The 17,289-nt window shown below is 41.9% G+C and overlaps 1 protein-coding gene across 1 annotated transcript; it reads left to right on the top strand.

Annotated features, from left to right (window-relative positions):
* The first annotated feature begins 226 nt into the window (after positions 1–226).
* Positions 227–16,890, top strand: LOC308120733 (uncharacterized protein). The gene is made up of 8 exons (XM_080481516.1): positions 227–464; positions 10,749–10,894; positions 10,980–11,532; positions 12,313–12,856; positions 13,650–13,711; positions 13,783–13,870; positions 13,956–14,074; positions 15,968–16,890. Exons 1-8 carry the CDS (start codon positions 312–314, stop codon positions 16,502–16,504), a joined length of 2,202 nt encoding a protein of 733 aa, XP_080337642.1. The 5' UTR covers positions 227–311; the 3' UTR covers positions 16,505–16,890.
* The last annotated feature ends 399 nt before the right edge of the window (positions 16,891–17,289 follow it).

Here is a 17,289-nt window from a genome sequence, read left to right as displayed (position 1 = left end):
CTCTCAACAGGAAGTGTGCGATATTGTCCATGAAATAAATCTGCTTTTTGTTAGACTGTTGTTACACAGATTTTGCATGTATATTTTTCTTTAAACATGTCAATAATACCAATTACTCGTACACGAAAAGTGTACCTTTAAACAACAATGAACATTTTTTTGCTCCTCTTGAATCGGATCGTTTCCGTGTTGGGGCTTTATTTTGAAAATATTTGACCCGGATGTTGTTCTCGAGTAAGTTCCGTGCGGAGCATAAACAGGTCTGTTAGCGTCTTTAACTCAACACTCGCTCGTTGTTTTCCTCTTAAATCATGTACCGGCCGGATAAAGCTGTGCACGGCCGGCCTCCGCCGCCTATGTACGTTCCTCCACCTCAGCACGGAGCTCCTTTCAGCGGGCCCTTCGTGCACTCCGCTCCGGACAGCCTCTTCCCGCTGGGCCGGCCTCCGCCGCCTCACTTCACGGTATGTACCCAGTTGGCACCGGATAGTAGGACATAATCTGCCTAATAAACCTGTATTAAAATGTTTACATGTTGCTGTGTTTGTAGCTGGGTTATAGAATGATCACACTGTTGGACAAGGTCATTTTATTTAATATATGTATTAGAAATACTGCCCATTCCTGTCCTGGATGTTATCTGAAGTTCATATTTAAATTCTGCTTCCTTTCATTCATAACTTTGAAAAAAACACGTTTTTTTTTGTTAGGCATAGTATGTCATTTTTTGTTTGTTTTGTATGGCAGAATTTGTTTTTTTTTTCCTTTGTCAATGAATGAAATATACCAAACTAAATTAAACATTAGTTAGTCAGAGGAAGAAGCTCTATAATGTGGATATTAAAAGTTGCATCAGTTAGTGAGAGGAAGGAGCTCTATCATCAAATACACACACACACACACACACACACACACACACACACACACACACACACACACACACACACACACACACGAACACACACACGAACACTTAACAATCTCAAGATGCAGCCTGTGGCCAAAACATTGAAGTCTGATCCACTGATTAATTTGCACAGATTCAATGGTGTTTGCTCCATTGTCAGTTGCGATGCACGTCTGATCTTCTTCTTTCAGACCCCAGCTCGACCGACACTCAGTCCCAGACCATTATTCTCTCGGGATCAGTGGGAAAGTTTGCCGCCTGCAGGCAGCGACTGTTGAACCCAAAGTCGTCGTTAATAAAACGCACAGTAATACTGAGACACGGTCGGCCATTCTGCTTGACCACGCATCAGTCGTTCTGGCGTAACACTCAACATCGTTACTACTTTGTGACTTAACTCTGCGGTCAGCTGTGGGAGGGAATCGTATATCTTCAGTCAAGCATCTCTGTTGGCAGAGCGCACATTCAGCACGTGCGAATTGCCTGAGAAAGCTGATTTAGGAAACCTTATGGAACTCACTGCAAGCAAAATGCATGGGGAGTTCAGTTAATTTTTATTGTGTCTGTATAGGGCGATTTGTGTTGCAGCAAGTGAAAAACACACACGAATAACACACTTACAAACATACATACATGATGTATAATATAAAAAAAAAAAATCCAAGAAATAAGACAGTGCGCCTAAAAAAACAACAACACATCAGTAGAACTGAATTGGAATGAACTAAAAACAGTTTAGGCTCCTAAACAATAACAACTTGAAATCGAGGTTGTAAAAATACCATCCCAGAATAAGATCATGCCACCAATCGGACCTGTTCCAAATCCAGGAGGGAAATGGCTTTAGAGATGAAATAGTTCTTACACCTGTTGCCCTTCATGCGAGGAAGTCTGAGCATAAAACCAGAAGGTAAGAACTGAAACTCAGTGTGTCGGGATGGGAGCTGACAGAGAGGAGCATTGGCCTTCCTGATTATTTGTCTGTTGCTCAGATCCATTAGTGCGCTTTGTTGGACTCCCGCTATCACACCACCAGTTTTTTTTTTAATCACATAGTTCAGTGCAAATGTAATAATGCCTGGTTGGATAAAAATATAAATCATCCTCGACGTGGTTGACAGCAGTAGAGAGGAACGTGTTAGAAGCTGCACCTCGTGCAAGAAATCAATTCAACTTGATTAATGGGAATCAAGACGTTGAAGTGACGCGAGCAGTCGTGGAAACATAACTTGAAGCTAAACAACAAACTCCTGTCATCTCTGTGTTGGCGACGGCGTCGGGTTCGTCCGGTAACCAGGCGGCACGCCATGTCCAGCAGCAGCTACAGAAATCCACAGCCGGATGGCATTTGGATCTACGCCGAGCCTAAAAGCAGAGGTTCTGTGTTGCTCCTTTTGCCAGTGGGTGTCCTGCACCGCCTGCTGCTGCTGCAGCATTCATAAGACTGGAGCTGCAACTTAAAATATTAATTCTACAAAATGTGGATGGTTACGATCCTGCTTTCCTTGTCAAAGATGTTTGGTGATGTGACATGGGAACTTTCCAGCCAAATAAGCACTTTTGCTATTCTGTACGTTACGTGTTTCTCATGTTAATAGTCTTCATATCGCTCATGATCATCATGACTTTAACACATTTACTAAATGAACATACAGGACTATAGACCATCTTGCTGAAAAAAGGTAATACACTTTTATACTATTCAGTTAAAACAGTAGAAGTACCTCTGAAAAGTACTTATCTTACTAATCATTGTTATTAATAACACAGTCAGCTGTGATTGATTAAACTCGTAAAAACTCACAAGTTTTGTTATGCATGATCAGAAATACTGTATCTATAGAATAAGTCACCCAACACGATCACAACTGGTAAGTCATTGTTATTACTATAAATGGTTGGTAGATAAGTACTTTTCAGAGGTGCCGTCATTGTTTTAACTTTACACTATTAAAGTGTATTACCTTTTTTATGCAAGACAGTCCATAGTCCTGTATCTTCATTCATCTGTGTTGAGAACTTCTGAATCATTGCTATGAAGTTATGATGATCAACAGAGGGGGATTAAAGACGGTGCTGCAGTAAGTTTATCAATGATTCCTTTACAAAGGTGCACTTGAGTCTGTCATTGTGTTAAAATGCTCAGTGGTGTTGACTTTACCGTCTCAGGAGTTTGACAGATTGACGCTAAAGATTGAAGTACTGCACGTTTGAATCTAGTACCTACAGAGTATTTAGCCTATGTTTCACTTTATGACCAGAAGGAGCCGGATTAGACATTACCATGCAGCGAACATACGGAATAGCAAAGCATTTATTTAGCTAGAAATGTCACATTACATGATCAAACATCTTGATATTAACGATCCACATTGTGTTTTCTTAATAAGTGAAGCTGATATATAAACACGTAATTGTGGCTCCACTCTTGCCAATGCATGCCTGCTCTGCAGCAGGGGACACAGATTCTATTGGGGGCGACGACTTGGGCATTAAATTGTGTCTTAAAATTCTTGAAACACAAACACGTTCTTTTTTTTTAAAGGGGGTTGGGGGTGCTGTTGGACTAATCCTAATTAAAAGTTTTGACTTAGTTGACAGAGAAACTTCTCCAGAAACATTCCTTTTCAACACATTTGAGTTCCTTCTGTTCAAGACCTGTGACTTTGGATTCATGAAGATCCGTCACATCATTTCATCGAAGGTAAGTCGAATGGTCATTTTTAATAAATATTTTTTAAAAAACAGCAGCTAGGTTGTTAGGTAGCAGTTTTTTCCAAGCTAAATATGACAACTTTAAACACATCATTTGATTGTCATTATTTTTTCTTTGAAGATTAGTTTTGTATCCGTTTTCTATTGTCTTGCGATGCAACCTTTCTTAAGGCCTATTCATACTCCAGGAGAAGGACGAAGAGAATTCTGACATTCGGGGGTTTTGGTAGAACAAGTGACGTAATGTTTTCGTTCAGCTTCGTCTGTCGGTAAAACGTTCGACCACCTTGCTCCCTCATCTGCGGCCAAGTTGTTTGGCCAAACTGTTGTTTGGTCTCATTTTTCTTGCTTACTTTTGCATTCACGAGGCAAAATTGATGCCACCTCCGTCGCTTCTTCTTCTTCATTTGCTCTGCTATAGCATGTCTCAATACCAAATCTTCCTCAGCTTCAGACCTGTTTATCTACCTCCTCTCGTCTTTTATCAACTCATGCACCACTCTCTACGCCATTGTCATTTTTTTTCTGCACGCATCTGAAACCATAAACCATAGAAACCATAAAGGCGCTCATCCCGTAAAAATGTTGAGCCTTGGTAATGGCCGACAAGAAAAACAGTCAATGACAGGAATCGAACTAGGCCACACGTGTCGAACTCCAGGCCTCGAGGGCCGCAGGCCTCGAGGGCCGCAGCCCTGCACGTTTTGCATGTCTCCCAGCTTCAACACAGCTGATTGCAATGAGCAGCTCGTTATCTGGCTTTGTGCTGAATGTGGTGATGAACCATCAGGACATTCAGGGGAGGGAGACATTGAAAACGTGCAGGGCTGTGGCCCACGAGGATCTGAGTTTGACACCCCTGAACTAGGCCATGCTGTTTCAAAGACAAAAATTCTACCGCTGGAACGCCAGTAAAGCTGCAAATTTGTGAGATTCTTAGAAACTGTTGGTCACGTCGTCACTCATTTTACCATGAGTTACCTTCAGTTTCTCCACTAAAGTAAAAGTTTCAAACTCGTACTTGTACTCGTCAATAATCAACCTAATTTCTTTCGATTCTTAAGTGTTTGTTAGCTTTAGCTGCTAACAAGCTAGTATTTGTTGGACTCGCTCCGGTTCTGTGCAGCAGAGCCTCCATCAGTGCCAGCCAATCAGCTCTGAGCTTATAAATGACGTTGTTAGTGGGGCATCAGGCTTCAAGCCCAACAAGGCATCAAAATCATGTGATCTGAATGAACGGAGCCACAGCTTGAGCACTCACACTTTACTGCATGCAATACACACTGCATGGTGAGAGAGGGGCGAGCTTCACTAATGTACCATCAGTGTGGATCAGGAGGAAACAACCTGAAGCAGCAAGAGGAGACCAATAACCAGGAAGTACAGTCCTCACACAGTAATTCTGTGCTCTATAGGAAGTTTTATTCAGATAAGAAAATATTGTAGATAATCTTAAAGAATTAACAACATACTGTGCATGCAGTCCTTACTGTTGACACCAGGTAGAGCTCAGCCCCACCTGCCCCTTATGACCAGTCACCCCTGTGCACCTGATTGGGCAAACGCGTCTCGGGGACTGTCTGCTCCAACATGGTCGCTCAGACACAAGGGTTCTCTCTTATTACTGAAACAGTTGAGTGAAATGCATGTCTGAAAACATTTGAGGATGAAAACAAGCTGTGCAACTGAAAAGTTGCCAGAGGACTCCCAGTTTTTTCTCACAGAATGAAATGTCCCGACAAAAGGGACATCAAGAAGTGAACTTTGTTCTTCTTCCTTTTGGACTATGAATAGGTCTTACCTCTGGTTATTATTGTTCAGAAGCATCGTTTTTGACTGTTTCCCATTACTTGCAGGTTATATTATAAATGGGTGCAATGTGATCTGGGTGACAGTGCTCAGACTGCCACCCCCGCGACCCGGAAACGGATAAGCGGAAGAAAATGGATGGATGGATTATAAATGTTAAATGATTGGCTGTGTACAGGACCAGAGGTGTTTTTGCTGAAGGAGGTTGAAGAATCCTGAAGATTCACAAAAAAGAAAATGCTTATCTTATCAGTGCTCATATTTAGATTGAAACCCTCTTGAACATTCACTGTTTTTGTCAGAAGAGTATACACAAAACTTAGACTGAACAAAAATATAAATGCTTTTGTTTTTGCTCCCATTTGTCATCATGAGCTGAATGTATGTATATCTATGTACACTAAAGGTCTACTTCTCTCAAATATTGTGCACATATTTGTCTAAATCTGTGTTAGTGATCACTTTGCTGTGGCATATCAAGATGTTGTATCAAGATGTTGATTAAACAGCATGATTATTGTACAGGTGTGTCTTTGGCTGGACACAATAAAGGTTCACTCTAGAAGATGCAGTTTTATCACACAGCACATTGTCACAGATGTTGCAAGTTTTGTGGGAGTGCGGAATTGGAATGCTGAACTGAATATTCATTTCTCTACCACAAGCTGTCTCTAGTGACATTTCAGAGAATTTGGCAGTACATCCTCAGATGCCCAGGCCACGTGGAACCACACCAGCCTCCACATCCAGCATCTCGGCCACTAATAAATGTCTCAGGCCCCGTTTGCGCAACAACAAATTTGAGTGTATCTGCAAAACTTTCTTCACTTTTGGGGGGTCCGTTTACATGGCACCAGTTTGCGGATGCACTGTATCCAGCTCCCAAGGTGGAAAGATTCTTTCACGGCGCAAATCCCTTCTGCGGAGACTGATGAAGGCTACAGAGCCTGCTACTGTGCATGCACATCTCTCACTCCCTCCTGCTCATTCAGTTGTAAACAAACATGGCGGCCGCGTAGTGGTATGACTCGCGGTCCATATTCTAGTTTTATCGTCCAGATCAGTAGTTCGTCAGCATCCGATGCATCATCAGTCCATGCGGATGTCGGGTGGTCTTCATTTTCTTCACGTTTATAGTGTATTGTTCTCTGCACACGTTTGTGTAGTTTCATTACAAAATCAAGCAACAGCGCCCTCCAGTGGCCCGGCATACTAACTACACCGTTGTCTCTGTGTCCGCTGCTGCAGTGTAAACACACTGCTTTTATTTAGTGGATTAGGTGTTGTCACGTGAAACGTTGTCCAGCAACTTGGCACAGCCACAATCAACAACATGATCAAGTCTATGCAAAGGAGGTGTTTTTGCAGTGCATTGGGCAAATGGTAGTCACACCAGATACTGAGTGGCTTTCTGACCCCCACAATATGGTAAAACTACACATTTTAGAGTGGCCGTTTATTGTTGCTAGCCTAGAAGGTCTGGAGTTCAATTCCCTTATGTTTAGTTTTTTTTGTTTGTTTGTTTTTTCAGGGGGGGGGTTCAGCTATCCACCATTGGATGCCAAACTTTTTCAGTGGGTTCTCCAGCATCAGCGCCTATGATTTAACTATGTTGTTGCTGACATGCTGGAAACTATCCCCGACCAAAATAACTGGAAGCAATCAAATTAAATATTTAGCAAATGCTTTATTAACTGTTCAGCCAGATGCATTGTAGCTCATTTATAAATCAAGCACAGATACAAGTTATTTTTACACACCTTTCTTAAAGCTTTATTTTCTTTGACACAGTTTTTGACAAACAAAAAGATGTTACCAAGATTGTACTCAAATAAGAAAATAGTGGTGGATTTCTAATTCAATATTGTCCTGTCTTTTCTTCAGCAGGTCCTTTCTTAGCACATTCTCCAGCCAGAGTACAAGTCCCTGTGGTGTCAGGAAGAATCATTTAAAGTCATTTCAGACTGAGATTGTGTCTCATCAGCAGCAAAGGGGAAGCACTCATTAACAGAGATTTAGACAAATTTGTGAACAATTTTGGAGAGAAATTAGCCTTTTGTGTACATAGAAAAAGTATTAGATTTTTAAGTTCAGCTCATGAAAAATGGGAGCAAAAACAAAAGTGGTGTGTTTCTATTTTTGTTCAGTGTGATTGTCAAAGTGAAAACAGATGATACACCAGTTAACTGAAGGACAAAAGGCTGTGTTCTGTTTATCTTTTACTATTGTTTATAGCCAATTGTTTAATATTGATTTTTTTACATTTTGAGTTTCTTGTTGAAATAAAATCACTGTTTAGGGATTAAACTGAGCTGATGCTGTCTGACATTAGCAGCACAATAATAAATGAGTAGATAATTAGAAGATTTCATGTAATAGTGCCACAAATTCTGAATGTATTTCTCAATGTTTCTTTGAAGCTTTTTTGTGTGTGTTGTGTTTTGTGCTATGTCACCAGAGCAACCTCACCAATTTACACAATATTTCACAGAGGTAAAGAAAACCTGTTCACTGTCTTTCTTTTTCCTGGTCTGTTTTGTCAGATTTTCCTAATCAGTTTACTGAGAAAGCATTTCGTTTTGCTCTTATCTCAACTGAAACTATGAGGGGTTTTGCCAGTGTGAAAAATCCTAAAGTTTCAAGACACACCTGACAATATATAGTGGCTTGTAGAAGTATTGATACCTCTTGAACTTTTCCACATTTTGTCACATTACAACCACAAATGAAAATGCATTTTATTGGGATTTTATATGGCCAGCCAGCTCTTTGCCTGTCAGTGTGCAGCTCTTCAGTCCATTAACGGGGTGTATAGCTGATCAAGAGTCGAACCCAAGCCCCCTGTGAGAACACCACCACGACATTACCAGTGAGCCAGCTACTATCAAGAATCCTACCAAGGTTAGGTCACCCCGTCACTCAGTTTCATGTTGTCATAAAACATTCGGCTTCTTTCCTTTCAGTTATGAGTGCGTGTAGCCCTTTAAGAAATGTAACGGGTGTAAGTGGAGCGAGAGAGAGACAAGTGCTGCATGGCAGGTGAGAGGACGCCAGTAGTCCTACTTTAACACAGATAATGGAAGGGAAGAAACGTGTGGTCAAGTGAGAGTATAAAGCTAAACACAGGACACTTCTAGCAGAGTGGGAGAGGGATTTCTCTGTATCTGTGTGTGTGTCTGCACGATCGAGAGGATAGGAATATCAGACCGATTGTGCCATTGAAGCAGAGTTAGATTCTTAATTAATGGTGCAAGCAGCATTGAACGGGTCCTCGCGTACCCAGGCACATTGGAACGTGGTGCATGTTGAGATTTGGTGCACGTCAGAGTGCGATGGACATGTGGGAATGTGTCAAAAATGTCAAATTGTGTGGCTCACACAGCGTCTGTCAGACCCAACACAAAGTTCAGATGTGCCCTTTGATGAAAAGTCACTGTCTGGGAATGGATATTGGCATATGGATTTGATCAAGCATATCAATGTTTCAGGCTCTTTGCAGTGTGTAGCACAGTTGCACACTACTTGTTTCAAGGTAAAACATCACATTTTTGGTAAGCTGCCATGGACTGTTGTATATACAGGCCAAATGTTAGGTCTCTTGGATTTACCCTGTTAGAGTTCAATACGTTTTATTGTTAAAGTCCAATGGTGGACTTCCCGCTGGGTTTCGAGTATGGTTGTCATGACGTTTTTGTATGTCCTGATGTGCTCCATATCCATCCTAATCTCAAGGATTAATTAAAATACCACCTGTGTTGATTCTGCATTTTTAATTCCACAGCATCTTGGAAGGGAAACTCCCCCAATGGGATTCTCCCGTATGCAAGTCGATTTAGCTGATCAAGTCTCTTTGATAAGAGGCAACAGAGTGTCTTGATTTGATTTGATTCGATTCGATTCCTCTGCTTCAGCATTTGAAGGCATCAAGATGAGTGAGAGAATTATGGACCAATCAGAGGCCGCCTTTCAAAAGGTATATACCACCTGGTATCAATTGACCAGTCACGTTGATCGGTACTGGGCGTAATGCAAAAATGGAAGCTGGTTGCTCATTGTGTACTCGAGACAATAATTTGCTATATTTTGACAAAAAAAGATGTATTTAACAAAATTAGATGGTTACAAGTAGTGATGGCCATTGTACAACAACCTGTGCGCTATTGTTTTGGTCGTCTTTTTCAAAAATTGACCGTCAAAATGACGGCTGACTGTCTAAAACACTGATGTACTGTATTATTTTCCTTCCAGTTCACAATTATGTGTCGCGTTGTGTTGGTCTGTTGCATTAAATACATTTACATTTGAGGTACGTAATGTAATGTGGATTAAAATATTCAAGAGGTGTGAATACTTTTGCAATCAACTACATACAATATAATATACACAATATTTATCTTGTGTTTCATGAGAAAACATTGTTAATTATTCTTATTCATTTTAATTATTGATTTATTTTTTCCATGCTTTTTGCCAAATTTAAGCTTTCTTAATGTGCATTTGTTGTTTTTTTCAAAAATACAAAAAAGAACAGTAAATCTCAGAAAAGTTTGGACATGTTTACCATTCTTCAGCATTCTCGCTTCTTTCTAAAATCTAGATTGTGTTCACAAATGTCTTTTTCTTTGCATGATACAGCTTGAATTTAGACAAACATTTCTGGAAGTGTCCCTGAGACCGTGCAGTGATATTTAGTAAGCCTCGGGGCCGCAAGATCACCAGTATTCCGTTTGAAGCTCCGTCCTTGTCCTGTATGTACAGAGATTTCTCCTAAATGTCTGTGTCTTTGGGCAATGTTATATGGTGGACTCTTCAAAGTCAGCCCAATTTACATTGGAGAACATTTTTCTGAAATTGTTCCCATTTGTAGATACAGTCTGTTGCTGATTGGTGAACCTCTGTCCATCTTTACATCTGAGAGGCTCCAGCTTTACATCTGCATCCCTGAAATACTTATTTTTTTTATCTAGTCATGTTCCTCACTTTACTGAATGTATTTAAATACTGAATAATTTGAACCTTTTCATGGTGTTTGTGACGTCCACATTAGGACATCATAGAAGTAAATATAATGTCATAGACAAGCATTAAAATACAACATTTTTTCTTTGAAATTTTCACATGTATTCCAAATAATATCGAAAGAGTTTAATCGGTCGTTATTTGGGTCACTTTTTGCAATGGAAAGTATTCTGTTACCATACCTAAAATGTTCATTTCTTTTTAATTGGTAAAAGCTGAATCCCACACAAAGGGTATTGCTGTGCTCTACGAGTTCCGTTTTGTCAAGCACGTAAACATGAACTCTGAATCCTCTCAGCCCCCCTGTAACAGCTTCTCCGTAGCCCGTAATACAGCAATTGCTTTGGGAGGGAGCCAGCAGACCATTCCTCCAGCAGAAGTAGTACACCTTCAGGTCCCACATTGGACTCCCACTCCTCTGGAGCATTCTCCTCCTGACAGCAGGTATATTTATTTGTTTGTTTTCTGAAGCGGTTATCTAAATTGAGCTTTTTCTGCTCTTTAAAACCTCCATTTCCTTAACTTACAGTGAAAAAGCTGGTGAGGAATTTCTGAGATGCATTGCAGACAACAAACCTCTCCCAGACTATCTGAAAAAGAACATGGCTTTTGACCTGGCTGAGGCTTTAAAGTCGGCAAGTATCCTAAAAGAGGCAGTGAAGTCAAACCCTGATTTCCAAAAGCAAAAGGCCAGGAGCAAGAGCCGAAGCCGCAGCCACGGCAAGAGCCGAGGCAGATCTCGAGCCAAAAGCAGAGCACGCAGCCGAAGCAGAGCGCGGAGCAAAAGTCGCGTTCGGGGCAAGAGTCGGGCGAGAAGCAGGGCCAGGAGTCGGAGTCGGAGCAGGAAAAGAAGCCGAGCACGGAGCAAGAGCCGAGCTCGACGGTCCAGATCCCGCAGTAGCAGTGAGACCAGCTGCAGCGAAGTCAAAAAGAGGAAGAGGAGCCACAGTGGCAGCAGCAGTGTGAGCAGCATCTATAACTCCACAGCAAATAGTCTGTTGGAGGGGCTGAAGATGATCATGAGCAGTAAAGATCTGGAGGAGCGGTTGCCCTGTCTCAAAAACGCCATCCTGAATACTAAGGTAGGGCGAATCTAATCAATCTGTCAGCTACTGTCGATCCCACTGTGTGTTTTGGACGTTATGCCATAAAGCTGTTCTATTATACAACTAAAGTATTTTTCTGTAAAGTCACTAAAGTTTCTCTCTTGATCATGAATGTTAAAGCTACCCTACCAAAAGAAATCTTTAAAATATCATTTTTATCCATCAAACTGTGTTTATGTTTCGCAAACTGAAGTCATCTTGGGAAACCTGGTTTCCGCGATATCAAAGATGGCTTCGCGGCCGCTCCACCAAACATATCAACTCAATTTGACCGATTCAGCCCGAAATGAAAAAAACAGACCAGAATAGTCCAAAATGTTGTGAAACTGATCGTTGATCGTTTCTCCAGTTGCAAATCGAGATCGTGCAACATCGAGTGTACAAACAGGATCTTTTGCACACAATGCCTTGGAAATGTTCAGGAGTTAGAAAACTACTGTTTTTATAAAAACTGTAGTTTTAGCCTACTTCAGCCTGATTCACCAGTTGATTTTTATACACACACACACACACACACACACACACACACTCGCTCATTTTAACACGATACCATAATGTGCAATGTTAATTTGTTTACAAAGCTTATTTGTGTCAGACACAAACAATTGAATTTAAGGAATTTCTTTAGACGTCATATACATGATTCAAGCACTGAACTAACTTTACGTGGGGTGTATTTGCATGTTTGAAACCACAATCGCTCAAGTAACATGAGGATGAGCTTGCTGTGATTATTGTCTGTTTCTTCCTGCGCAGGCCTCAGATAAAAGCACAAAGGTGCAGAGTTTGTCTCGTGAATCCAAAAGTCTTCAGGCTGCCACAGAGGAGCACTTGTCCACACAGGAAAATGACAACATGCTGCTTCCCCATGAAAGAGTGGGTAGTGACTTTTCCTGGCTCCAAGGCCAGAGCGAAGAGGACGCCTCAGTCCAAAAAGCAAAGGAGCTGGAGGAAGAGGAGTCGTTCCTGTATGGGAATCCGCTGTGCTCTCAAAGCCAGCAGCTCCAGCCCCCGGTCATGAGCTTCGAGAGCCTGCTGCATCACAAGCAGCCCTTTCACACACGCTTATTAGCGTCAGCCTCCTCTTGCCTGGACAGCATGGAGTTTGAGAAAGTGAAGAACATATTAAAAGGCCTCGGCACGTTGTCGGACGTGTGCGAGCCCACAGGGAAGGAGCAGAGGCCGAAGGAGCCGTGCGCTGGCCGCCTCAGTTCAGACGCTGCAGCCTGCCTGGCGTTACCGGCACTGGGAAACCCCGACGTGCGGCAAGCTCTGGAGTCTCTGCAGTCTCTCATCAAAGGTAAGCTGCTTCTCAAAAACTGAACCAAACAGTTTCATACGGTATTTATAATCATTGAGCTCTACGTTTTTCATTTTCCAACCTCCGGTATACTATTACTATTGCCAAACCAGTAATCGGATTCAAGTTATTTCTCCAAGTCACTGTGTGTTACTTTTGTACCGTCCCGCCGGACGTTGCAAAGGAAGACGATTTTGTTGTCTGTAAAGCCGCTGTATTACTCAATAGAACCGGGCCACTCCTTTCTCCTCCAACCGGAGACACACACCAACACACACACAGAGTCCGTCTCTGCACGGTCACCTGACTCGCCCCCTTCTCGACTCTCAGCCAATCACAGGCCAGCTGGCTCTAACGATGCATTCAGGTGACACAAAAGAATCAGAACCAACACAACATCATAACCCTTAACATTGCAACAATATGATGGCGGACATCAGTAAGACGGACATTGAAAGGTTTTGGTGTCAGCTCCTGTCCATTGTGTGTGTTTGGCATGTTGTCTGCTCATTTAGGTGTGTTAACAGGTAAAAGCCTGTCGACTCAGCCGCTCAGTACAGGGCATCCACTCATCCGGAGTCCCCTTGCCAGAGGTTCTACTGTATTTCATTCACTCTTCATAATGGAAAAAAAAATGATGGAACTAGTGGAGTAGAGAACAATCTATAAAGTTGTAAATGTTAAAGGACTCATGGGTGTTCTTTCCTTTTTTGTGACTTTTCTTTATTTTTTTAAACTTGTTTTCAATATTTTGGGTGAAAACTCTCTTTGTTTTTTTATTATTCTTTCCTAGCCACAAAAGACAAACGGGTCAAAAGTGAAGGCCTTTCTCAAACATCATCTGACGAATACAAGGTGAGAGATTTCCAGGTAGGACACATGAAAACGAAGGGCCGTGATTTTCAAACTGCGACTTGTTTTCTCAGGCAGGCGACAACGAGCAACGGAAACCAGACAGAATGAAGAAAATGGCGTCTATGGAAAAGGAACTAGAGGATTTGTTAAAACAAGAGGGTAACTCCTGTTTAGATTCTTATGTTTCCTTTAGAATGTTCACCCCTCTCAACGTGCTTCACTTTGTCACTCTGTTTGTTTGCAGGACTGAGTTTTTTGACACCAGTCATTGGATTTTATTGCCAGAAATGTGAGGAGTTCATTGGAGATTTTAATGCTGCTGAAAAACATTCCACCATCCACAAATGCAGCAATTCTAGTAGTGTGAGTATCTACTGTCTTTTTCTCAGTGTGGATAAGTTATAGATCTGGTAACCATTTGCCGGCTATTTCATTAAATGCCCGACCCCTTGCTTGTCAGCGACTCAAACATCACAAATTTGGTAAATGAGTTTGTTTTCATTCATGTACAGAGCTGCTCACCTCGAGCCTGGTCTGTGGAACGTCACATTCTAAATGAGCACAGTGGGAAGTTCTCATAAATTCACTCCACTGGACCTGGAGACATTGAGTCTCTATGAAACAGCCATTATAAGTTCACAGTGCTGGAGAAGAAAACCCGTATCAAAAGTCTTCCAGTCGCTTCGAATAAATGGGCTTTGGTTATTGGGATTCATTTGTACAGCTTCGGGAAGCTCAACAGGCTTTACACGATGAGTTACAAAGGGCTGGAATACCATTGGGAGGGTTTAGTGAAACCTTGAACCTCATTTGAAATCGGGCAGTAGTTCCTTCCAGTTGATTTCTGACCAGTAGCCGTCACTGTGTGTTACTTTCACTTCATCGCTGTACATGGGCCTGTTTCCTTGTGAAAGGAAATGTCCAATTCCAAGAAAATCTATTCAAAGGTGCGACGTTGTCAGTTTCAGTCCTCTCTTGCTAGAATTGCTATTTACTTATATCGGGGGTCGGCAACCTTCAACACTCAGAGCTTTTTGGACCCGTTTCCTACTGAACAGAACATCTGGACACGCCTGCAATGTTAAAATATCTCATCGGCCGTAAACCTTCCCGTTATTGTTTACATACGACACAAACAGTGTGATTTTCGTTCGGCTTGAGATAAAAGATTGGATCGTGGGAGAATCGTGAGTAAAATCCACGGTCGCGGCTCAAATCGGCCGGGCTTTGTGCTCGGGTGTGGGACGGCCAAGGGTCCGGTCGGAAGCCTGCGACCTCTATCGGATTGTGTCTGATATTTAGGGAGTCAAAGCGGCAGCTGCTGCTGTGAGCTGCACAAAGCAAACTGTTTGGTTTACACAGAGTGTGTTTTGTTGGAAAATGAAAGACCACAGCAGGAGATGCTAACTTAGAATGCTTTTAATGATTATTTAGATTCTACTCGTGCAGTGTGAGAGGCTGTGACGAAGAAAGATTGTTCAACTCTCTCAGTCTGGCAATGCCGTCACTCGGACTGCCACAACCTCCGTGTTGGTCCCGCGAGTCTACGTCCTGAGTACCGTTGCGTAATGACGTTACATACCTGCGTCGTTCACAACTCCACCTACATTTTATTCGCACCCGCTACAGAACTGGGTCTGGGTGCGCTTTGCCTTACCGTACTGTCTCAGCCCGCCGCAGGTTGCCGACCCCTGACCTATACACACTCTGAAGTGAGCAAGAGTACTGCCTTAAACCAAAGATATCTGATTTGGGCTTCAGCACATGTTTCACTACAGACTCCGACTCTCTGCCTTCTTTGTCAGAAACTTTATCAGACCTGCCATCCTTCTGTTTGATTAAGTTTAGTGTTTTTATCCACCTCCGTCCCTCTTGCTGGCGATGGTCAGGAACCTGCAGGAGTGTTTTTATCCATAATTGTGGCCTGGTAACCGTCAGAAGGGTTGAGAATGACTTTGTGACAGCTGGAGTTGGATTGATCGGGTTTAATTTATTTGCTATCAGTTGCTGTTAGAATTGTTTCTTAAAACGGTTTAATGACTGTGTTCAGTAGAACATGAATATATTAGTAACATCATTGTAGATTGTTTTTAGACTGATTCATTCTGAAAACTATAATCTATCAAAGGGATTTTCTTGTTTTGTTCTTGCATAGGTTAGGCTTGATCGGTGTGACCTCGTCCCTTGTTTCCTTCAGCTTTTTATTACTGACGATGCCAGTTGACTAAAAAAATATGTTTATATTATTTGTTTTAGCAAAAACCACAGATGAACAAGGATGGAAAGGAGAGTGAACGGAACTCGCAGAATCACAAACACTCTCAGGTCTCCGAGAGGAGAGACCACAAGGGTTATGACTACCATAAAAGTTCAGAAGAGCAAAGGAACAGCGCGTTCTATGAAAACAACCGGACCCACGAGCGAGACCACAGAGGGAAATGTTACAACACTGACCACCAAGCCTCGAAGGAGAGCATCTCTTTAAAAGAGGAAATGAAGAAAGAGAGGATGTTGATCACGGTGCCTCGTGGACGGCCTCCTCCAGCCTCTGGTATCAACGACCAAGTGTCCAGGGAGCGGGTTGGTGGAAACCACGGCGCTGTCAAAGTAGAAGAACCAAAACACAAAGATAAGTCGTGCGAGGAGAGCAGAGATATTAAAGATAAAACTCATAGCAGCGACAGCAGCGACGACAACAATGAGAAGTCCCCCAAATCCAAACGCAGTAAGAAGAAGAAGAAGAAGGAGAAAAAGAAGAAGAAAGAGAAGAAGGAGAAAAGGGATAAGTCGTAAGTGTTGTATTAAAATGTCATTGAGACAGAAGCTTTTCCATGAAGCCACACTGTCCTCGTTTCTGCCCATTAATTTCTCCTCGTTCTGACAGTTGAAAGAGTTCACGGTTTGTCCTTTGGTACGAGGAGATCACGTTTGTTTTGTACAGAGTCCAGTCGTACTTATGCAGGTTTTCATCTTTTGTCAACAACAAGGCTGTTTCCAGTTGAGTCCGACGCTTCACTAACATAAAAATGCATCCGATGCTTTTCTCAGCTGGATGAACACAGACGACACAAGCGTGTGGTTTCTTTATTTGTACATGTAACCGAATGTGTGTCCTTACATCCTGATTTCATGCTTTTCTTTCAAAGGCAGAATAAAGACTTTTTCTTGTCAATTCAATTATAGTTTGGGTATTTTTCTGAGAACCAACATCAGTGTTCATCTGTATTATTTTTCAATTGATCTTGTTTTTTTATTCAGCGTTACATTCAGTTTGTTTTGAGAACATTGTTGGGAAAACAAATACTGAGACGTGTACAATAATACTGATTGTGTTGTAAAAGGTTTAATGTTTGATTTACTGCATTGGTTCAACTTAGAAACTACAGCTCCTCATTCATGCATTTTAGTTTGAGAATTTAATGTTTGTTTTGGAATCTGGTGTGGAGATTCTTCCTGACTCCACTGTGTCCTCTGGGTTCGTCTCAGTCCCTCAGGAGGGGAGACCACAGATTTTACTGCAGGAGTCAAGCTAACTCACTTTTTATGTGTGTTCATCTTTTATTTTTACTCAATTAAAT

This window comes from Lipophrys pholis (assembly GCF_963383615.2).
Source record: "Lipophrys pholis genome assembly, chromosome: 15".
In the NCBI taxonomy this organism is placed as follows: domain Eukaryota; kingdom Metazoa; phylum Chordata; class Actinopteri; order Blenniiformes; family Blenniidae; genus Lipophrys; species Lipophrys pholis.
Note: the sequence above shows the minus strand (reverse complement) of the source record. Positions and strands in the feature narration are given on the sequence as shown.

Excerpts from the sequence above, each read along its gene's own strand:
- LOC308120733 (XM_080481516.1), top strand. The coding sequence starts at position 312 with ATGTACCGGCCGGATAAAGCTGTGCACGGCCGGCCTCCGCCGCCTATG. Across the intron at positions 10,895-10,979 it reads CATTCTCCTCCTGACAGCAG|TGAAAAAGCTGGTGAGGAAT; the intron begins GTATATTTATTT and ends CTTAACTTACAG. Across the intron at positions 14,075-15,967 it reads AATGCAGCAATTCTAGTAGT|CAAAAACCACAGATGAACAA; the intron begins GTGAGTATCTAC and ends TATTTGTTTTAG.